Source organism: Myotis nattereri (assembly GCF_964212035.1).
Source record: "Myotis nattereri genome assembly, chromosome: 16".
Taxonomy (NCBI): domain Eukaryota; kingdom Metazoa; phylum Chordata; class Mammalia; order Chiroptera; family Vespertilionidae; genus Myotis; species Myotis nattereri.
In genome coordinates, this window is record NC_138091.1 from 7,996,075 (window position 1) to 8,019,193 (window position 23,119).

General features: G+C 45.9%; 1 protein-coding gene and 1 pseudogene across 3 annotated transcripts in view; both read right to left on the minus strand.

Annotated features, from left to right (window-relative positions):
- The window catches only part of LOC308532622 (phosphofurin acidic cluster sorting protein 2-like), a 305,811-nt pseudogene that overhangs the window by 12,842 nt on the left and 269,850 nt on the right, over positions 1-23,119 (minus strand). The window lies entirely within an intron of this gene.
- On the minus strand, positions 9,554-22,310 carry LOC308532914 (zinc finger protein 286A-like). 2 transcript variants are annotated; one of them, XM_081110596.1, is made up of 6 exons: positions 22,030-22,310; positions 21,451-21,737; positions 20,442-20,530; positions 16,072-16,186; positions 13,863-13,955; positions 9,554-9,747 (listed from the first exon to the last, which is right to left on the minus strand). In XM_081110596.1, the coding sequence occupies exons 2-6, from the start codon at positions 21,485-21,487 to the stop codon at positions 9,725-9,727; spliced, it is 357 nt and encodes a 118-aa protein (XP_080966722.1). In that variant the 5' UTR covers positions 21,488-21,737; positions 22,030-22,310; the 3' UTR covers positions 9,554-9,724. The 2 variants fall into 2 exon arrangements, with proteins under 2 accessions (XP_080966722.1, XP_080966723.1); XM_081110597.1 differs by lacking the exon at positions 9,554-9,747 and adding an exon at positions 12,352-12,743.

Here is a 23,119-nt window from a genome sequence, read left to right on the forward strand (position 1 = left end):
CCTCCTCTTTTACAAACTGTGGTATGTACAGATAATTAGTCCTCAGAATTCATCCTCAACTTCTAGTATTTTCCTTTACTGGGAAGGCTTAAAAGCTTAAAACTACTTTTCCCGGGTTCCCTTGCAGCTATGATTCTGCATGCAAATTACCCTCCTAATGCCCCCCCCCCCCCACACACACACATAGCCCTAGATCAGTGATGACGAACCTATGACACGCGTGTCAGAGGTGACACACGAACTCATTTTTTTGGTTGATTTTTCTTTGTTAAATGGCATTTAAATATATAAAATAAATATCAAAAATATAAATATTTGTTTTACTATGGTTGCAAATATATAAAAAAATTTCTATATGTGACACAGCACCAGAGTTAAGTTAGAGTTTTTCAAAATGCTGGCACGCCAAGCTCAAAAGGTTCGCCATCACTGACCTACCTCGTTTGACAGCCAGTCCCACTGTTCAACAGTTCCCAGGGTCCTCTGTGGAGGCACAGCCACCCTCTCTGGTACTGCACCCCTTTGTAATGAGCACTTACACGTTTTGGCCAACAATTCCCCAATTTTCACCCCTGAGTTCCTTCTCTGTTCTTGGGTGAGTGCCATCTGGTCCTAGTGGTTTACCTACATTTAGTTTGTCAATTAGCTATAAAAATCACTTGGACAAATAAAAAAAAAAAAAATAAGAGGTTTGGTAAAAAAAAAAAAAAAAAAAAAAAAATCACTTGGACATTTACTGCTATGTGAGTTGGTATCTTTGCCTTGTCAGTCCCCAGGGGCGCTGGGGAAGTGGGGATTTTATAGAATCACACAGGATCACGAGATTTCAGAGCTGAGAGGGTCCTTGGAGCGCCTTTTAGAGAAGCTGCATCTGTCCATTCACTCAGGTATCCATTTACCTTAGAAATAATGGCCAAGTACCTGCTACATGCCAGGCTGGGTGCAAGGCAGACTAACATTTCCCCAGGGTGTTTGTCAGCATCACTCTGCAAGTCAGTGGCTAAGCTGGGGCAAGAAATGAAGCCCCCTGCCCCCTGCTATTCTGCCTTCCAGAGCCATAGGGACAGGGCACCAGGAGATGAAAGATTAAAAATTGAGATTAAAGGGAATTATAGGGGATGGAACAAAGGAAACTGGGAGAATGAGGGTTGAATATGAAGAGGTCAAAATGAAGGAAGGTAACACTGAATGGAAGAGAAAGAAACTAAGAAGAGAGAAGGAACAGGACGATTTCTGACTGGGGTTAGGACTGAGAAAATAGCTGAGGGGTCTCTAACCCCTTTGTCATCTTTATGCCTTACTAGGGGCCCAGTGCACTAATTCGTGCACCTTGAAAGGAACCGTGGACCATGAGGCTGCAGTGGGTACAGAGGTGGGTGTTGGCCCATCCTCGGTGCCCCTGCCCAGCTCCTCCTGCCGTGACCCCTGGTCCTCCATCTTCCAGCAACCCCGCTCCTGCTGCCGCCGCTCCTACGCACTGATGGAACCAGAGCCAGGCACCGGCAGCAGGTGTGAGCGGTGGCTCTGGTACCAGCTGCAGGTGTAAGCGGGGCTGGTGCCAGCAGCGGGTGTGAGTGGCAGCTGCTGCCCCGATCGCCCCTCAAGAGCAGGGGGAGGTGGAGAAGCCCTCAGGGGCAATCGGGGCTGGTAGTCGCCGCTTGCACCTGCTGACAGCGCCAAGCAATTGGGACTGGTGCTGAGCACCAGCAGTGGGTGTGAGTGGCGGCTCTGGTGTCAGCTGTGGGTGCAAGTGGGGCTAGCGCCAGCAGCAGGTGCGAGTGCCGGGCAGGACTGCGGTGCGCAGGAGCAAAGAATTTTCAGTAACCACCAGAGGCTCGCCTCGATGACAGCAACCGGCGCCCCACCTTGGTCTGGCGCCCCACTCACCTGCTCTACCATCCCGCTGTGGCCAATGGCCGCCATGTTCTGCGCATGCCCCCTGGTGGTCAGCACGCATCATAGCAACCAGTTGTTCGTTTGTTCTGCTGTTCGGTCTATTTGCATATTAGCCTTTTATTATACAGGATTCCTTCCCACCTTTACTCTGGTTAGCAGGAAGTGAGGTGGAGGTGAGACATACATTGCTGTTGATCAAGCTTATTATACTGTGAGAGATCATCATTATCATCAAGGGAGAGGTTTATTATTCTGACAGGTGATCCCCTCTCAAATCTCTGCTCCCAAGGGGATGGTGAGAACCACTGTGACTCTTACAAGAGGAAGAAAGAACTGATGGGATTAGCCAGCTTCAATTATGCAGGGCCCTGGCAACATGTGGCCAGCAATTTGGGGGCAGGGAAGAGGCATAAAAGGAAGCAGTCCAGGAGCGAAGGAGAGGGAGGTATCTTGTAGGAAGATGCTGGTGAGAGCGGCAGATTTTGCTACCTCTTAAATATGCTTTTTAGGAGAACTGATTATTTCAAACTCATTATTTTTTAAGAAACAAAAGACTTAGGAAGAACCTTTGTCCTTCCCCCTAACTGACCTAAGGAATTTAGACAGAGGACCTGCTCCAGGAAGGGAGCTATCAGCACAGATGACTATAATGGTTACAGACAGAGAGGAACCATCAAGGCCCACTAGACGAAAGTCCTTTCTGTGTCCCATTGAAAAAGATGGCCCTGCAGCCCTGGCCGATGTGCTCAGTTGTTAGAGCATGACCCCCACTGGGGCGTGTGCAGGAATCAAACCAATCAGGGTGTCTCTCTCACATTGATGTTTCTCTCTCTCTCTCTCTCTCTCTCTCTCTCTCTCTCTCTCTCTCTCTCTCTCAAACAAAACAAAACAAAAAAACAATGGAAAAATATTCTCTGGTGAGGATTACAAAAAAAAAAGGATGGCCCTGCAAATGTTTACCAATGTTTGTTAAGGAAACATTTGCTTCCTATCTCCATGTGAATTGCCTTCCTGCCATTTGAAGTCCCAAACTACCCTGCTTTCTCTTTAGCTCAAGTTGGCACATCAGCCAATTTGCCCTGGACTCCCATAGTCTTAAGAATCCCCTGGATGTACATATGTGATTAAGTTTGTTCATTTTCTCCTGTGAATCTGCCACAGGTCAATGTGATGACTAGTCCAGCCAAAAGAACTTTGAGGGAAAGTGTTTTCCTTCCCCAGCACTGGGCACTGTAAAAAACATGTTGCTCTGTATTTAGACTTCAGGTGTTTATCATGGGCTATTCCCCGAGCCCTTCCAGAGAGCATTCCAAGAGGAAGGAAGGAATCTCATGCCCAGGAGCAGTGCTCAGGAGCCCAGGGGCAGGGGGATGACGACGTAGCTCAAGTCAGAAAGCAAGGATACAGAGTGGAGGGATGTGTGGTCGAGTCTGTTATCGTTCAGTGTATTTGCTGCCTCTCCCAGTGGGAAAACGATGTGTCCCCCACCCTATTGACAGACTCGGTTATGTGGCTTTGTGTGTCCCTGCTTGCAGAAGAATAAAAATCTCCACTCCTTTGAGCTCTGGGTTGCAATGTGACTCACTTTAACCAAGAACTGTGAACCTGTCTCATGTGGTATTCTAAGCAGAAGGTTTAAAAGCCAGCTGTGGCTCTGCCATTTCTTTTTCCCTTTATGAGTCTGATAATGTTGGGCTTCTCTCTCAGCCCTGGTCCTGGAGTGAAGACAGCATGGGGCAGATCCACAAGCTGACAGTGAGAAGCCCAGAAAACAGAATCCTCACTGGACATGGAACACGAGTGAGAAAGGAAACTCCATTGTTATAAGCCATTTAGAGTTGGGGGCTGTTACCACAGGATACCCTAGCCCGTCCTCACTCATACAGGGGGCTATGGGAGCTGCAGAAGCAGGACATTACTGGCAACAAATCAGAAAAGGTCAAAGCCAAGAACTCAGCTATATGAAAAACTCTAAATCAAGGATGGATAAAGAACAATGGGCCTGGCTGGTGTGGCTCAGTGGTTGAGCAGCGATCCATGCACCAAGAGGTCACTGGTTCAATTCCTAGTCTGGGCACTTGCCTGGGTTTCGGGCTCCATCCCCAGTGGGGGCTGTGCAGGAGGCAGCCAATCCATATTTCTCTCTCATTGATGTTTTTATCTTTCTCTCCCTCTCTCTTCCTCTCTCTCTAAAAATCAATAAAAACATTAAAAAATTAATAATAATAATAATACTGGGTGGAAAGATTTGTGTGTCCAGAGGACTGGAGCATGTAGATCCTTTGTGCTAGAAGAGAAACTAAGGATTACAATGAGACAGCGTGGGCCAAGCGTGTCCAACTCGAAGGCTAACCTGGGCCAAATAAACGAGGCATGCAGCCCACAGGCCGCAAGTTTGACATGCCTGGCGTAGGCCTTACCTAATGACAGGATGGGCTCTGGAGCCAAATCCCTTTTCCTCTATTTCTTGGACAAGTTCCTCTGTGTCTGTTTCCTCTTCCACAAATGGAGGTGATAAAAACAACACCTAACTATAGGGCTGTTATTGGGGCTAAATGAGTTACCCCCATGTAAGTTACCTCCGTTTGCTTAGAACACATAATGAATTAGTCACTTACAATGAGTTACACACATGTGCTTGTGAGTATCCTGCTCATAGTAGATACTCAACATGTTAGCTCTTAGTACTATTCTTTTCAATGCTCCCATTTTACAGACAATAAAACTAAGTTCCAGAGAGGATACAACACTTCCTAGAGGTCACACAGCCTGCAGACAGTATCATTTCACTGCAGCCCGCCAGGAAGGGAGCTGGTTCAGCAAGTAAAGGGTGTGCAAGGCCAATGATGAGCATTTTATTTGCCCTTAAGCCAAAACAGTTGTTAGTAAATTAAACATTGATCATAAAGGGGCCTCCAATTAAGATCCACTAATTATATCACCAGCTCAATTGTCATGCAATTATCTACAATTACCCTAGAACAAACATTGAATTACTTTCCTCTTAATACATTAAGCTAGTATTACTCCTCAAGCCCTGGGGTAGGAATACAGAAATATTTAATCGACATGGAGACATGAAATCAGAGAATTTATGAGACAACAGCCACATTGCCCTGTCTTCAGAGTGACTCGTCCCTGGGATAATGAGAAGGCAGGGGACAGGGGAGGGAAACCCTGTGTCTGTGTCTTCCTTTCCTGTAATTGTGGAGGCGAGGTGGCTGGAGACAGAAATGTGAACCTCCCTGAATGGCGTTGACCAGAATCCTCCAGGGGTGACTGAAGCTGTCATTGGTGGAACTTGAATCGCCGTGTAACTTCTCTCTCTGCTCAATCTTGCTTCCTTCCTTCCTTCCTTCACCACAGATGTCAGTCCCTGAAAATGCACTTTCTTGTGCACATCCTGAACGCTAAATTGCCTTGTGCAATCTGTTCCCGAAAGGCCATCTGCAGCAGAGAGCCACTGCTGTTTCTGAGCTGAGAAGTGGCATCATCTGACTCACGCGTCAGCAGGCTGTGGCTGAAGGGAGGAGAGAGGTGGAGCAGATGCAGGTGAGGAGGCGATTGTTGGGGGGAATTCTGGGTCTATCAGTGATGGCGAACCTCTGACACGCGAACTCATTTTTTTTTGGTTGATTTTTCTTTATTAAATGGCACTTAAATATATAAAATAAATATCAAAAATGTAAATCTTTGTTTTACTATGGTTACAAATATCAAAAAAATTCTATATGTGACACAGCACCAGAGTTAAGTTAGGGTTTTTCAAAATGCTGACACGCCGAGCTCAAAAGGCTCGCCATCACTGGTCTAGACGCTGTGCTCCAATGGGTGGTCAGGAGGTCACAGCTGGGGGCCTGGAGGAGGATTCTGAGAGTCTTGCATGGGGCAGGGTGTGGGGCTCAGTCACTGCAGGCAACTGTCCCTCCAGCCTTGCCCTTTGCCTGGGACGGGTTCTGTCTGAAGGGCAGGAGCCTGTTCCTCCAGCATCCAGCAAACAGCTCCCCCAAAGTCCCCTAGAACTGCCCCTGTGTAACCTGGGCCCACGGAGCCCTGGCCCAGCCTTCACAAAATGCTGGTGGGTGCGGTTTGGCGAGGGAGCTAGTAGATTTACATCATAGGGACAGTTATTTCACAGGCTGATGAAGTCACTGTAATAGATTAATAATCTGCAATACGAAAGGTATGACTGACTTAAGCCTGTCTGTCCAAGGAAAGCTGTGTTGGATTCACAGGCTTCCAGACGCACAGAGAGCAATTCACTCAGCCTTGAGGACCGGGGAGGGGTCTTTGATGTAAACCTTTCCTCGAAGTCTTCTGAAACGTGAGTCTGTTCAATCCTGGCTCCGCCACTTACCAGCCACGTGACTTTAGTCCAGTGATTTAATCTGAACCACTGTCCTCCGCTGTGAAAAGGGAATGAGCGCAGCACGGACAGCCCACCTCGCTGAGGTGTAACGTGCGAGACAGACGTGGCCATAGGGCAGGTGCCGTGATGACAGGGAAAGGCGGTGTGGGGATGGCGCTCCGTGACTTCCTCCCGAACCGGTGCCGCTGGGGAAAGAATTTGGACTTTCCCAGCCCAGTGTGAGGATTCTCACCTCCGGCCCCTGGGGCCCCTGGGACGCATTTCTCCGCAGTGTTTGCATTTCTGAACATCTCTCCCTGTGCTCCGATCTGACTGAAGGACAGGGGAGGACATTTCCACATATTGAGCGCCCGTCTGTGCCAAGAACTCTGCTGGGTGTTCTAAACATATTACTTCAGACAGTATCCCCCGATTTCTGTTAAGAAAATTTGTGGACGGCTTTGAAATGGGGAGGGGACCCAACTACAACCGAAACGTAGCTGTTGGGTGTTTTCTTGAGCAGCGCCCCAGGTTATCTGACTGTGTGGGGGCCGGGCATGTCACCTTGGACCTAGCTACCACTCTGGGGGTCCTGGGAAACTGAAGCGATGCAAAGGACTCTCATTCTCAGAAACGGAGATGGTTGTGGTGGAGGTGCCGCTGGTTATTTCCGGTGGTGACTGACCGGTGTTGCAGATGTTGGTAATTTTATTTCAGAATTCTGATCACCTACAGATGTCTTCTTTGAATTCTCCTCTCAACTGGTTGCCATATCTTATGGTTCCCCCATTCATTAATGACTTAAATAAAATCTTTGAGATAGAGTCACTGTACGTTTATAGGAGTCATGAGCTTAACTTAAAAAAATCCTTTAATAATACCTATTGGAAAACTGACTTACAAGGTCATAGATGTTCGGCACATTCTGGCTCTCCATTATGCTTTTCTTGGGGTCCTGCCCCCGCCCGCACTGTCCTGTTAATTCTCAATGTAGGTCTCATGATTCACAGCCTTTGGCTTCCAGGAAACCGCCTCACCCAGTTTCCAGTGACCACCTGCACCTGCCCCACCGGTTACTCTGACTGACCCTTACAAGAGACATCAATATCCTGCGCCCCCTACTCTTCCCCACTGATGCCACTGAGGTCTCAGTCCTGCTGCTAGCAGATGTCACAATCAACTTGTAATTCTTTTTTAAAAAATATATTTTATTGATTTTTTACAGAGAGGAAGGGAGATAGAGAGCTAGAAACCGATGAGAGAGAAACATCGATCAGCTGCCTCCAGCACACTCTCTCCTGGGGTTGTGCCCACAACCAAAGTACATGCCCTTGACCGGAATCGAACCTGAGACCCTTTAGTCCACAGGCCGACGCTCTATCCACTGAGCCAAACCAGTCAGGGCTCAACTTGTAATTCTTTACCCCTTTTGGCCTCCTGTGTTCCTCCTTTGGCGACCCTAACAATAGAGTTGCTCTTCGAGTTGGGACTTGACCTTGCATCTATTTGTTTCTTTCCATTTGGTGGAACTGCCTCAACATGTCATGTCCTACTGACTCTTGTCTGTGCCTTTTCTCTCCTGCCGTTTGTGAATCCTGGGAGGTCTGGGCCTCCCTCAGAAGTAACTGCTTTGTGAGTCAATGGAGGGGAAGGAAAAGTCAGAGAGTTCTGGGCCCTGAAATTCACATGCTGGACTGACAGGTAAGGGATGGGCTAAGCAGAGTCAGAGTGCTGTGAAGAAGGGCTTGTGTGTGGAGATAGAAAGAATAGACTGGCCCTGACTGGTTTGGTTCAGTGGATAGACTGTCGGCCTGAGGACTGCAGGGTCCCAGGTTCGATTCCAGTCAAGGGCATGTACCTTGGTTGCGGGCACATCCTCAGTGGGGGGTGTGCAGGAGGCAGCTGATTGGTGTTTCCCATTGATGTTTCTGACTCTCTATTCCTCTCCCTTCCTCTCTGTAAAAAATCAATAAAATGTATTTTTTTAAAAAAGACTGAAAGGAGAAATGCCTGGAAGCCCAACGTAGGTCCCTCCTCACCTCTCCCTCCATCACCACCTCCTTATCCAGAATTCTCCCTGTGATTGTGGTGTGGAATGACGATGAGCAAAGGCCCCATCTCCTCTCTGAAGGACCTTGGGTTTAGTCTCCAAATTTTCCCATGAAATGCCATCTCATTGAGTCCTTCTCCGGTCTCTGATCCCCTATCACCGGATCAGCCCAGATGTTTGGGTGAAACTTCTGACTTGTTTTCTCCAAATTCAGATTCTCCCTTGCTGATCCCTCTCACATAACTACTCCTACCACCTACAGCTTTGTCCCTGAGCGCAGAAGGCCCTCCTGGCTGGTGTTAGAAATATTAAAAAGCATTTGCTGAGGAATGATGAGGGGCACACTTCCTCCTCCTCTCATTCTTTTCTTGATTCACCCAACTAGTATTTTTATCAAATGCTTACCCCACTGGCTAACATTCTAAAGCATTACATGCGGACTCCTAAGATTTATGAGACTTTCTGATGGAAAACCGTTAAAAAATAACTGTCTAATGACAGTGCAATGCCTCCCCTTTCCCTGCTTTCTCAGTCTCCAAGCTCTTTGCACCGTCTAAGCTTTATACATCTCTTGTTATTGTCTCTCTGCCTGACCAGAAAACCAGCCCCATGAGGGCAGGAACTTGGTGTCAGTTTTGTCTCTTGTTCACTCCCTGTCATCTAATGAACAATCAGTAAATAAATGTTTCAATGAACAAATGTGCATCTATGTCCCAGGTTGATGCTGGTTGTTTTTACATATTATATCATCATCATATCAGCCAGTGAAGCACATTTAATCACTTCCATTTCAGTGATGAGGAAAGTGGAGTCCAGGAGCTGAGTTCCCCAAGGGTGACAGACATAGAAAATGCCGGAGCCCGGATTCTGGCACAGGACTCAGCTGTGACACCTGCAAACGCCTGTCAGGCAAGAGGTGCTCACAGGACCCAGTCCGTCAGGCAGCAGGACAGAACCAGGGGGTCGCTGACAGCCACACTGACCTGCATGTGAAGGACATGAGTGTGGGCAGGAGCAGCAGGGCTGCCTCTGGAGGAGAAGGTCTGGATTCTGGAAGGGCATGGCTAGGACAAGACAGGCTCAGGCTCTGTGAGGTGGGATTGGGCCATGAGGCCAGACCATGAGTGCATATGGGGAGCAGGGAAAATATGGGAAGTTACGAGCTGGTTCTGCATTCATTCATTCAATTAGTCATTCATTCAACATGTATTAAATATCTACTGTCTTCCAGGTAAAAACCCAAGCTCTGGGAATATAAAAGTGATTAAAACACACATTTACTCTCCAGGGACTTGTAGTCTGGAGGCGAAGAAGCAGACACCAGCAGAAGTTGTGGGAAATGTTTGCAAGAGCTCAGGAGGCACAACAATAGATGCCTCGAGCTCACGGGGAGGGAGCTTCAGGAGGGCTGGCGAGGTGCAGAGATGGCGTCACTGAAGAGTCCTGTCTTGAGCTGAATTAAAAAAAACCCACGTTTTTATTAATTTGTTTTTCAGAGAGTGTGGAAGGGGGAGAGAGAAGAGAAGAGAAGAGAAGAGAAGAGAAGAGAAGAGAAGAGAAGAGAAGAGAAGAGAAGAGAAGAGAAGAGGAGAGGAGAGGAGAGGAGAGGAGAGGAGAGAGAAGAGGAGAGAAGAGAGCCATCGATGTGAGAAATATCCATCAGTTGCCTCCCACACACACCCTGAGCAGGAATAGAACCGGTAACATTTCAGTGCAACCTTTTGGATGACTGGTTGGTGTTAGCTGGGAGCTGGGGAGCTCAGAAGAGAGCTCCAGGCAAGAGTAGCAACAGAGAGTCATGAGATGAGCTGGTCAGAGGACCATCCCTTTAGGGGGCTGCAGAGAACGCACACCGAGACAAGGCAGGGAGGACTGGTGGAGGCCTGGTCGTACAGTCCTGCTGGCTGTGCCAGGGAACGCTGACTTTATTCCGTACACCAGGGCCCAAAGCTTTGTCTGTAAAGTACCAGATGGTGCTACAAAAGCAGCCACGGACAGTGTATAATATGTGGGCATGGCTGTGTTCCAGTGGAAATAGCCTGTGACGTGGCAAGAGCTTGCGTGCCCATCACAGAGGATGGGCGGCCCCACCAGTGTTCCTTGGAGAGCAGCAAAGAACATTGATGAGGGGGAAGCTGATTGAATGATTCTCTCTCATCACTGATGTTTCTCTCTCTCTCCCCCTTCCTTTCTGAAATAAAAAAATATATATAAAAAATGCCTGAGTAAACAGTATTATTGTTATTATTTTTTAACCCTCATCTGAGGACAGGCTTACAGAGAGAAAGGGAGAGAGAGAGAGAGAGAGAGAGAGAGAGAGAGAGAGAGAGAGAGAGAGAGAGAGAGAGAAAGAGAGAGAGATCAATCGGTTAACTTACTGGAGATCAAACCCACAACCTCCCAGGTAGGTACCCTGTGCAGGAATCAAACCTGCAACCTTTTGGTGCACAGAATGATTCTCAAACACTGAGTCACTCCAGCTGGACAACGGTAAACATTATTAACTTTTAAAAACTTCAAACCTTGAGAACATGCCTTTTTAACGTTCTGGATTGATGAAATAGGACATATTCATAAAGCAATGCTGGTTATGTCACAGTATGATGGTTGTCTTGAAGATAACCACTCATGAGATAGTTTGAGTTGTGAGCTGAACTAGCCATCTTTTTCATGGACCACATATTTCTGGAAAGAACAACTGACAAATTATGTTACCCGTGTTGGATATTTGGCAGATATTTTCTAAAGATGAATGAAGTGAGCCTGTCATGTCAAGAAAAACAACTGACAGTGTTTGATAAAATTTGAGCTTCCAGGAATAAATTACAATTTTGAAAAACATTCAACTACCATTGATAGATAGCCTGATGGCTAGTCAGGGGCCGACAGCTGGTCTTCCAAATACTTAGAAGACTTTTCTGACAATGTCAGTGGTGACATCGAAAACTGTCTAAAATACCTTTATTAATTTGAGAGAGGGAGAGCAAGACAGAAACATCAGTTTGTTGTTCCACTTACTTATTGGCTAGTCCTTGTAGGTGCCCTGACTGGGGATCAAGCCCACAATCTTGGTGTATCCAATGATGCTGTAACCAACTGAGCTACCTGGCCAGGACTGTTATTTTTTAAATATTGTATAATGAAATGTGCCAATATTTGGAAGATCTCCATAACTCAGTGAACCAGTATTTTCCAAAAAATCAATGTGTTTTTTTTTATATTGATTTCTGAGAGGAAGGGAGAGATAGAAACATTAATAATGAGGGAGAATCATTGATTAGCTGCATCCTGCATACCCCTACTGGGGATTGAGCCTGCAACCTGGGTAAGTGCCCTTGACGAGAAATGAACTTGGGACCCTTCAGTCTGCAGGCTGACGCTCTATCCACTGAGCCAACCCAGCTAGGGTGAAAATATCAATAGGTTTTAATGTAAGAGTATGAAAAACCATGGATATAGTTTCAGATGCCACACTGTTAACTAATCTTTAAGAAACTACCACTTGCTCAGTTTTAGTGTAGTATCAGAACAGCCACAAGTATCGGAAGAGACCATAAAATCCTCCTCCCTTTTCCTACTATATATTGGGGGTGAGGCTGGATTTTCTTTCTTTCCTTTTTAAAAAAAATTCTTTATTATTTTTTAAATCCTCACCGAGCATATGTTTTTATTGACTTGGAGAGGAAGGGAGTAAGTGAGGGAGGGAGAGGAAGCGAGAAGGAGGGGAAGGGGAAGAGGGAGAGGGAGAGGGAGAGGGAGAGGGAGAGGGAGGGAGGGGGGGAGAGAGAGAGAGAGAGAGAGAGAGAGAGAGAGAGAGAGAGAGAGAGAAACATTGATGTGAGAGAGAAGCATTGATTGAGCCCACAACCTGGGTATGTGCCCTGACTGAGACTGAACCTGCGACCATTTGGTGCTCGGGACAACGCTCTAACTGACCGAGCCACACTGGCAGTGTACTTTGGGGATCTTTTGACAATATCTACCACAAGTGAGCATGATCTACCCTCCAACCCAACAATTCTACTTAATGTATATATCCGACAGAAATGCACACATGTGCTCATCAAAAGAGAGAATATACATAAGCAGCATGACTCATATAGCTAAAAACTGGAACTACTCAAAAATCTAGTATACTGACATAATGAAAGACCGTACAACAATGAGAATGAACTATAACTAAATGTTACAAAATGAATGTATCTCACAGTAATCTTTAGTGAAGGAAGTCAGGCACAAGAGTATATACAGTATGACTCTGTTTGTATAAAACTAAATCAAAACTAATCCGGGTATTAGAAGTTAGGATACGGTTACTCTAGGAAGGAGGGCAGTGACTTAAAGAGGGCACAGGGTGTCTCTAGGGCTGCTGGAAAGGTTGTTTCTTGATTTGGGAGCTGTGTTCAACTTGTGAAACTTCAGAGACCTGTAGTTACATTTTTATTTATACTGAAAAAAAGAAAAAGAGGCAAAATGAAGCAAAATATTAGCGTGTTTGGTTTTTCTCTCGACTTTTATATATATTTAAATTGCTATATTCATTTAAAATATTTAAAAAATAGCCCGGCTGGTGTGTCTCAGTGGTTGAGCTTCAACCTATGAACCAGGAGGTCAAGGTTTGATTCCTGGTCAGGGCACATGCCCAGGTTGCGGGCTCGATCCCCAGTAAAGGGCATGCAGGAGGCAGCTGATCAATGCCTCTCTCTCATCATTGCTGTTTCTATCTCTCTCCCTTCCTCTCTGAAATTAATTTAAAAAATATATATATATATATACATATCCTATATAATAAAACCCTAATATGCAAACCGACTGAAAGGCAGAATGGCTGGTGGCTATGACACACACTGCCTCCCGAAAGGGAGGTGATTGGGGGTGGGGCGGGCCAGCGGATGGTGCCAGACCGCCAGCTGGGGGCCCCCCTGCCCCCCAATTGCCCTGCCTGCTGGTCGCCCTGCAGATGGACCTGATCGCCGGTCAGGCCTAGGGACCCGACCCTATATACTGGGAACAGGTTCTTAGATTTAAAAATTAAAACCTGGCAAGGCTACTCTAACACTGAAAAAAACAGGATGATGCAGTGATGACATGCATGGACTCTGGCTTGCACATTTTGTGCTCAACCCTGACTCTGACACTTATAATAACTGTGTGACAAAGCCAATTACTTAACTTCTCTCTGCTTCAGTTTTCCTCCCATAAGATGGGGAAAATGGTACTGCTGCCTCAGAAGGATCATGCTATGTACTATTTTTTATAATTAGGGCAAAAAAATGTAGCTGCCCATACAACAGTACCTTCCCGCCCCATCGCTATCCCCTCCCTCTGCCCGATGGCATGCGCCTTGGCCGGCCTGGTGCCACCTGCTCGCTGGCCCGGCCCCCCTGCCGACTGGTGGTTCCCTCGTTTGGTCGATTTGCATATTATGCTTTTATTATATAGGTCCTATATTATAGGATAAAGCATGTAGGCACTGCTAATATAGTCTTTCTTAAGCACCGAAAAGTGCCAATTCTTCACTGTCCTTAGGGGCTATTATTTCTGAGGACTCCCATCTATTTGACTCACCTGAATAGCTGCTTCTGGGAACTTTTCTCTCAAGATTCAATGTTTCCTTTCCATTCTCCAAATTGTAGTTCTCAGGCTTGGAAACTGGAAGCCCTGATCAAAAGAAAGAAAGGAAGAAAGAAAGAAATGGGACTTACTAATAGCTACTTGTGATGGGCAAACATCTATCCTAGAGCATAGTGCCAAATCCCTGATCTACAAAGAGGACGGGAATTACAGGAAGATCTGGAGTGAGGGAAGATGGACCTCCACATGAAGCTTAAGATATCTGCAGGAATCTGGGCCTGGTAAGGAGTTTCTATGCACTGGAAAACACAAGTGTTCGTGCCCGTCAAAAGAGGAGAACTCATCTTTCTTCACTGAGGAAGTTCCAGAGAGACGCTGCAGACCAATCCTCAGCTTAGGGAAGGAACTGGAGAAAAGAGGACCCCAGTGGCAGCACCACACGTTGTGACTGTGGTAACTAGAATTTTTGTCTTCTGCTTTTCCTTTCTTCCTTCTTTAGCTACTAGAACCCACTTTCCTAGGGATTTTATTACATGAGGTTGGGGAGGGGTAACATAGTTCTTACCACATCCATACAAACACATATATGCACTTGTACACGTGTGTGCACACACATGCACACAGGTACACACAGGCTCCAAACTGCCCAGAGTAACCTATTTCCCTGGCTCTAGTCGTTGTTTCATTAACCAACATGTGACCCTCTTTGCTGAAACTCCTAGGATAGAAGCACTACCTTTTTCCCTTAGTTCTCTAATTGGAAGAATAATATAACCTAGAGCTACTAAAGGCCATCTTTGCCACATGGGGAGACCCTAGGAATAAAGCCAGTAGGGCAAAGCCAAGCCACAGGATTTAAAAAAGAAAAAAGAAAGAAATTCCTGGTTATATATTTGATTCCCTGAATCAAGATTTTTCCCACGTGGGGAATGGAATCCAATACCTAAACTCTAGCTAAACCCACCTCTCCTCATTAACAGAAGCCTCATCGCCAGGCGATGGGCTCCAGCACTGTTACCTGAGGAAAGTGGCGGAAACCCAGTGCAGCTGGGAGAAGTATCTACCCCTGGAGGAAAGGTAGGGATACGTATGAGGCCCAGCATTATGACTGAAGGAAGACAAATATTTATAAGTCCACACTTAATCCAGTTTCACAATGCCTAGGTAAGAGCAAGCTTAATCAGATAAAAAACACCCCATCTTTCTACCTCCCATCAATATGCCAATGGATTTAACTGTTTTATAGAAAGACAGGTAAATAACCCAATTTAACTTCAAAAGCCACATTTTGAAGGCAGAGATGAGCAATAACATTTGGGCTACAGTACAGAAGCAAACTTATGTTGTAGTATTCATATTCACCTTGAGGATACTTCCAGATCACGGTGTGGGGCAATCAAGTACAAGTAAAAAGCAAAAGTCTTACTGCTGCTGAGAAAGTGCAATTTAGTTCTATCAAAGGACTACCAATAGAGAAAGTAACTATGGAGGAGCACCAAAATCTATATACAAATACCATCCAATCTTTTCGAGTCCTGAGCTGCGCATATGAAAAGCACAACTTTAAGTAGACCACAACAGCTGGGGGGTAACATGCTGAGGACAGACTTTAGAAATGACAGATTTCTAGAAAGTGCGGTTGTACTTATCCCATATCAGTATCGACAAGCTGTTAATATGGGCTTTTAGTTGAAAATTCGTAAGGCCACAAACTTCAGAGAAGAGAAATACCTTAAAAAGTAATTTGCCCTCTCTAGGGGTAAGCACTGCACTTAGGGGTAAGGGGAAAACGAAAACAGAACCATCTGAAAAAAAAAAAAAATTTAGGCAGGATCAACAGTTACTCAATTCCAGAAGATGCTCAGGAAAATGTTATCTCTTTAAAAAAAATAGATTAATTTACTTAACTTACAATAAATATGGTGTTTTTTTTTTAATCAATGGAAAAAAAGAACGACTCCCTGCCCCCTAAGCTAGTGTGAATTAGGTTTCTGTCACTTGAATCCAAAAAATCCTAATACAAAACAAGCATAGGCAGTTCACCAAGAACCTAGAACAGGAATAGATTGTCTCTGGGTCCAACAGGATTCAGACTCTATGACTCCGGAATGGAAAAGCGAAGGCTTTGTGAAGCTATTTCACTGTCAATAAAGAATGATGTCCCTGAGCAGACTGCAGAGTCACAATGAGAAGCCGTCCTTACAGAGCGAGACCAGGTTCCTATAGTTCTCCAGCATTACGTCCCTCTGTGCAGGATCCAGCTTCCCCCACTCCTCGGGGGTAAGGTCCATGGCCACATCCTTGAACGTCACGGACGCCTAAGACACAAAACATACTTCTGTTCACCATCTTTCACTTGACAGCATCCCTCGCCCCCCGCAGTTCTGGTGGCCCTGGAGCAGAGCGACTGAGTCCATCTGAAGTGACAGCGATAAATGACAAGTGTTCTACTAGTATTCAGAGTCTGAATATTCTATGTAAAGCCACTGGTATCAGTTATGTGCCAGGCGCGCTCTGCTAGGTTCAATATGAGAGTTTCTCCATTGAGAGACATCACTTTTCTGGGAAATAAAGAGTTAAAAATAAACCATGAACTAATGAGTTGACGATGCAGTTTGGCAAAGTAAACAAAATAGAGGAGGAAAAAGCCTGTCTGCATAACTCTCCTCGTGCGTCCTCAATAAAAACTTGAAGAATCAATCTAGCCAATCAGAAGATGAGTTGAAATACAGACCTTGTGAGTGGATAAGTCATGGAATGAAATGACTGGCAGTGAGCACCAAATCCAATTAAGCATGGAATTAATTTAAAGCAAAAGCAGTAACTGAAAAATGATGGCAACAGATTGAGTAAGGGACCAGAAAGAACTGAGGTTTATGTGTAAATACCATAGAATTAAGTTTTATAAGACAAAAAACAGCAACAAAACTGTAAGGAGGTAAATACATATAAGTATTATTATATGCCTATTTATTTATTTAGAGAATATGAAGTTTATTTTTACTTTTTAGAGAGTGAGGGAAAGAAAGAACAAGAGCGAGAGAGTGAGAGCGTGAGAGAGAGAGAGAGAGAGAGAGAGAGAGAGAGAGAGAGAAACATTGATGTGCTACAGACACATCGATTCCTTGCCTCCCATACATGCCCTGACTGCAACCTAGGTATGTGCCCTGACCATGAATTGAACCCGTGACCTCCGGTACATGGGACGACACACCAACCAACTGAGCCATACCAGCCAAGGCATTACATGCCTTTTAAAATAAAACCATAGAGAATGTGAATAATATTCCAAGGTTACTGAAATAAATATATATCATCAAATGCTATAACTGGATAGAAAACACCTATTTAAACATTCATGAAGCATTTTCAAAAGTAACAAAGTAAATTTAAATAGATTCCAAGCATAAATAGAACAGAGCAAAAACTGATAACTGAAAAAAAAATCAGAATGTCAAAATAATAAAATGCAAAACCAATGCCAAATCACTAAAACTATACTCAGAGGTAATTTCATAGCTTTAAACACTTCCATTTCATTAAAAAATAATGTAAATAAATGAGCAAAGCATACAGGTCAAGTTAGAGAAAGAACAACATACTAAGAGAAACAGAAAGAATTACAGGATAAAAGCAGAAATTAAAGGGGGGGGGGGAGACAAGAACAATAGGTTAGCTGGGAGGTCTAAATAAGGTCAGTAGGTTGTAGTACTGTATCAATGCTAGTGTCCTGATTTTGGAAAATAAGAATGAAGTGAGATAAAGTGTTATCTTTTGGAGAATATGAATGGAGGGTAAATCCTAACCTTAATCCTAGTAGGTAAGAAATCTTTCTACCGTTAACATTTCTTTAAGTCTTAAATTATTTCAAAATAGTTTCCAAAAACAGAAATAATCTGAGACTTAAAAACATACAACAATCATCCTTGGAAAATAAAATAAAATGTAAATCACTAAGTAGACAAGACATTTTGAGGAAAAATGACTGAGATCTTACAGCCTGCATATCCACAGCTAAATTGACACTCAATGAGAATTAACTTCCAGACAATTAGAAGAAAAAATCAGGACACAAATGCAAACCAATGCACAAAAAGCAGAAACACACACAAAAGAAACAAGGAAAGCATAGTAAATAGAATATAAAAATCACATGGCAAGGAAAATTCGAAACATACGATCATATTAATGCGAATGAGTTAATTTCCCTTTTAAAAAAAAAGTAAATGTTTTTTTTATTGATTTCAGAGAGAAGGGAGAGGGAGAGATAGAAACATGGATTGGCTGCCTACTGTTCATTTTCTACTGGGGATTGAGCCCCCAACTCAGGCATGTGTCCTGACCAGGAATCAAACCAGTGACCTCCTGGTGCATGGGACAACACTCAGCTAACTGAGCCACACTGGCCTGGTGAATTAATTTCCCTTAAAAAAAGCCAAATCCTGTTTATACAACAACCCTCCTAAAAACACCCCAAAGTTGGGGACTGGCAGTGGGAGAAATCAAAGGAAACATTACATGTCTGAATATAGGAGTGCAAGTTCACCAAGAGCATATGGAGAGATATACTGGGAAATCAAACTGTTACCCTCAGTAGGGAGAAGAAGGGGACTGAATTTGAGGAGGAAGTAATATTACTTTTACATTTACATATGTTTGTGCTGTTCACCTGGTTACAACCAGACAAGAATTAAAACTTTAATACTTTTAAAAAATTGAATACAGGAAATACAAAACACAGTCCAGGCAAATTCTAATAAGATAGTTATAATATTAGCATCACACCACATCTAATGCAATGCAAAAAGGACAAAAGTTTTAAAAAATTTCCATAAAAGGTTTAATCTATCTGAGGCGCTAACTGTCTTGAGTCAAAGTGTTCCTCTGGCACTTGTACTTGGATTTTCCTTGGCTACTATGCTGGCCAGTGAGTTCAGGTAGGATTCATTGTATCTCTGAGTCATGGTGGTATGTGTGCTTCCATGTGTGTGTGCAGGTATATTCCATAGGTCTGCCCAAATTGGTCCAAGAATGGGCGTAATGGCTGTCAAAGAGTTAACCCCTGGACTTTTGCTGGAATGAATAGGAGGGAAGCTGCCCTTTGTCTGGGGTCCTCAGCCTGGGAAGCTGTAAGCCTAGATGTGGTAGGGGCCAGCAGGAGGAAGAACACTTGCTTGAGAGGAAAACCCACAGAGAGAAAAGAAGAAGTCAGTGAAATGGAGGAAATGGGTTCTAATGTTATTACTTGAGCTCTTTTTCTAGTTAGACCTGGATTTTTCAGTCATGATAGCCAATAAATACCTTTCCCTTACATCAGTTTGAGCTTTTATCATCTGCAACTTAAAGCTTCTTGACTAATAGTCTTCAATACTAATGTAAGGCAGTTGAGAAACCAATGAAGACAGGGAAGTATATAAGGACCCCAAGAAGTCACTTTTACAAACAGTACCAATGCACAATATGGACTTTTTACACTTGGAATCACAGTAGCAAAGAAAAAGGCTAATTCAGGAATCGTGGCCACACACATCATGAAGAGCTCTTTTCTCTTACCTAACTTCTTTTAATAAAAATTTCAAACATCCAAACGTTGAAAGACCAATACACGAATCACCCATATAGTACAACCACGATTTAAATTTTTTTTTTCTTTTTTTCTCTTTATTTCAGAGAGGAAGGGAGAGGCATAGACAGAGATAGAAACATCAATGATGAGAGAGAATCACTAATCAGCTGCCTCTTGCACACCCCCTACTGGGATCGAGCCCACAACCTGGCATGTGCCCTTGACCGAAATTGAACCCGGGACCTTTCAGTCCGCAGGCCAACACTCTACCCATTAAGCCAAATCAGCTAGGCCAACCACCACTTAAATGAAACAATTCTTAATATTTGCCTTTGTTAAGACAGATTGGAAAACTGTTTCACTTTCTAAACTTGTGCATTCATCATCTTGGAGGGCTGGATTTTAACTCTTTAAGTTAAGCCTTCCGTAGGCTTTCCTTTTCAAGTGCTATTCTGAACTTTTGAGCACTTACTATTTTCATAACTCACTTCAGCACTAAAGAAAGGTGCTTTCTTAATTTCTTACATAACAGTCATGTGTATGTTGATTCCCTTGCAGAAACATAAATTTTAAGATACACCCCGAAGATTAAAAATGGTGGCAGAGTAAGTGGATGCTACACAGACACACCCCCAGGACCAAATTGGAATTACAACCAAAATACAAAAGAATCCTGAATAATCAACTGAAGATTAAGATATGCCCCATATTTTCTATTAAAATAGTTTCCTACGTTACCAAGCTCAGCAACTAGCACAACAGGCAAAGAAGGGTAATTATGCTCCTTACCTGCCTGGTGACTGACAATAAGTATAACTAGATGGAGAAGATGCCATGGGTTAGCAGAAAACATTTTCTACTGAGTCCATTAGCCACCCGAGTAGTCTTAGATTAGAACTCAGCTCCCCAGATGGGCTCTAGTAGACAAAGAAACTTGACATCAAAAAGAAGGGTGTGCCTGTACTCTGAGAAATAAGGTGGAATTTCAATAATCAGTACAGACTCACCTGGGATCTGGCTGTGAGGCGGAGAGCTGCCACTTCTCCCTTTTCTGTGCTCTTCTCTTGGGAATAGAAAGAATCCTGGAAAGACGTAGCTACGGGCAAGAAAGCGGTAATTGTGGGATCTAAATCTATGTTGTGCTTCAGATTTACAAGACAAAAATTCCTCCCTCTAGGAATGATGCTCCCTCAAATACTGCACCTGAAGGCAGCCCAGACAACCCTTGACCCTGGGGTCATGGAGAAAGTCCAGGAACGTTGCCACTTGGACATAACACCTACTGGCAGGGGCACTCTCTAATCTAGAAATGAGAATAATAAGCCAGTTTATTTCCAAGCTTAATGTACATTAAATTAATATAAGAAAAATAGGCTCAGTTCTCAAAAATCACCCTGCAAGCTTATGTAAATGTAGATCACTAGATTCCCCTTCCTAATAATTGCTACTAGTAGTTGGGTCTGAGGTGCACTCCAGAAATCTAATGAGCAGGCCATGGGTCAGGAGAAAACATTTTCTACTGAGTCCATTAGAAAAGGCTGACATGAGGTCACAGACCAAACTTCAAGAAAGTCCGGACTAGTCAATCACCGCCCTCTGCGCCTGTTCTCTGCGATGCAAAACAGCAGTATCTGCGCCACTGACATAACAGGATTGTTGTGCCACGGGAGTAACAGAGGTGGGGAGATGTTTTCTGCCAGCCAAATACGCTACGTTCTCAGACTCCCTGACAGCTGGGTGAAAAGAACGTGGGAGAAAAAGTGACTGAGGCTGTGCTCTGGCCTGAGCTGCTAACATTTTGGGGTGGCTTTCCAGGACCCACTGTGCACCAGCTCAGGGGGAGAGGGGGTCCCCCACACCAAGCCCTGCATGCTCAGGCAAGGAGCCCAGCCACGTCCCAGACAAAGGAGACTGGCAGAGCCGCCCGCCAAGGGCCACCTCCCCGGGGGCAGCCCATTTCCTTTCGGGGAGGAACGGCCCCTTCCACACACAGTCCAACATCCCCGCAACTCTCACCTCTCTTCGCGGGCATCTCGGCCCAATCTGCCTCCATGATCCCCAATCCTCCCGGTTCCGAAGATTCGGAGCTCCCGCCTCCCCGCTCCTCAATCCGGACCTCTCGGCACGTCACCGCGAGAAGCCCCGTCCTCCCGCCGGCCGGCCCTCGGGGCGCTGCGGAAAGGCCGGGTCAGGTCAGGCCCCGCTTCTTCCTCGGTCCCGGGATGTCGGCACCTGGATCCCGCGGGGGGCCAGGTCCCCGAGACGGATCCTCGGATGCCTGTTCCGGCCGCTCGGCACTGTACCTGCGGGGACCGAGCAGCTTGGAGGAGATGGCGCCGGGTTCGGGCTCTCTCTGAAGCCCGCGCCGGCCCGCGCCCCGCCCGTCGCGCCCGCCAGCACCGCGCTCGCACCCGCGTCCCCGGGAGGCGGCAGCCGCCGGAGGGAGTCCGGCCGGAGCGGGAGGGGATGGGCTCATGGTCCGCCCTCGAGGCCCCTTCCACAAATGCGCGCTCCGGCCCCGGCTCGGCACAGACTGCTGCCTGGGGGCCGCCACCGGAGCCGAGCGCTGAAAAGCGGCCTCCGAACCCCACTCACCTCCCATCCGGGCTTGACAAAGGCTCCGAACCTCTGGGGCCAGCCCGGAGCCGCGCATGCGTAAGAAGGGGATGGGGCGAGGCTGGCGAGCCTCATCCAGCCCAGAACTACGATTCCCAGAAGGCCCCGGGCACGGCCAACCTCCGTTTCTCAGCAGGTGGGAGCACACGTGGCGCTGTCGGGGGGTGGGGTTGGGGGGGGGTGGGGGTGGGAATTGGGGTCCGGGGGTGGGAATTGGGGTCCGGACGTGAAGAAGCCGACTCGCTCCTTCTCGCGAGAGTACGGGCTGCATCACCCACGTGAGGAGCATCGCCCGGGAGAGCGCTGACGTCAGGGACTCGGAGCCTAGTCTGTGCGGCGCGGCGCTGGGGGGACCACGGTCCGGGGCTCAGGGCCGCCGAGGAGTTCCACCTGCGTTAACGTAACGTAAGATGTATGCGAGCAGCCTATGCCTTTTCCGTATATTTTACCTCAACACACTCCTTGGCCTTCAAATAACACGGAAGGTGTACTTTTAGGAACAGTGGGGTGTACAGGGACACCAATGTTCGTGCCTCCATAGACGACTGGTAACACTGAAAATGCCCCAGTGAGGGAGAGAAGTGGAAAGTGTTCAAACAGTCCCAGTAAATCTGAGCACCATGTCCTTGTGAGCAAGCGTGACATCAGCTTTATCAGGAGAGGCGGTTCCCTCAAAGCGTGGTTAGTCTCTCCTCACCTCCCCACCCGGCTCAGTGTGTCAGCTGCCTCCTCTTCACACGCCCATCTGCACAAGCAGGAGTGAGAATATCCTCAGCTCTTCTCCCACTGCGGTTACCGCCCAGTCCTGTTTCTTATTTCGTAAAGAACTCTCCCACGTGTCCATCGCTCTCTGGCCACTGGCTTTCCCTTCGTTTTGGCCCCCGCCCTTTCACTAGGGTTACGGTCAGCCTCCCAACTGATTTCTCTGACTCACTCAGCGTTGCTTTACACCAATCTGTTCTCCACCTTTTGCGGCCAGTGACCATCCTAAAGCAAGAACATAACGGCACTTTCCTGCTTAAAACTTGCCAGTGGCTTTCGCACACCTTGGGGAAGGATGGTTTTTAGT

Bases quoted from the DNA above. Each gene is read 5' to 3' on its own strand.
- LOC308532914 (XM_081110596.1), bottom strand. From the start codon at position 21,487: ATGGAGGCAGATTGGGCCGAGATGCCCGCGAAGAGAG. The intron at 16,187-20,441 runs GTGAGTCTGTAC...TTTGTGTCTTAG, and splicing joins GCCTCACAGCCAGATCCCAG to GCGTCCGTGACGTTCAAGGA. The intron at 13,956-16,071 runs GTAAGGACGGCT...TCTTTTGATCAG, and splicing joins TAGGAACCTGGTCTCGCTCT to GGCTTCCAGTTTCCAAGCCT.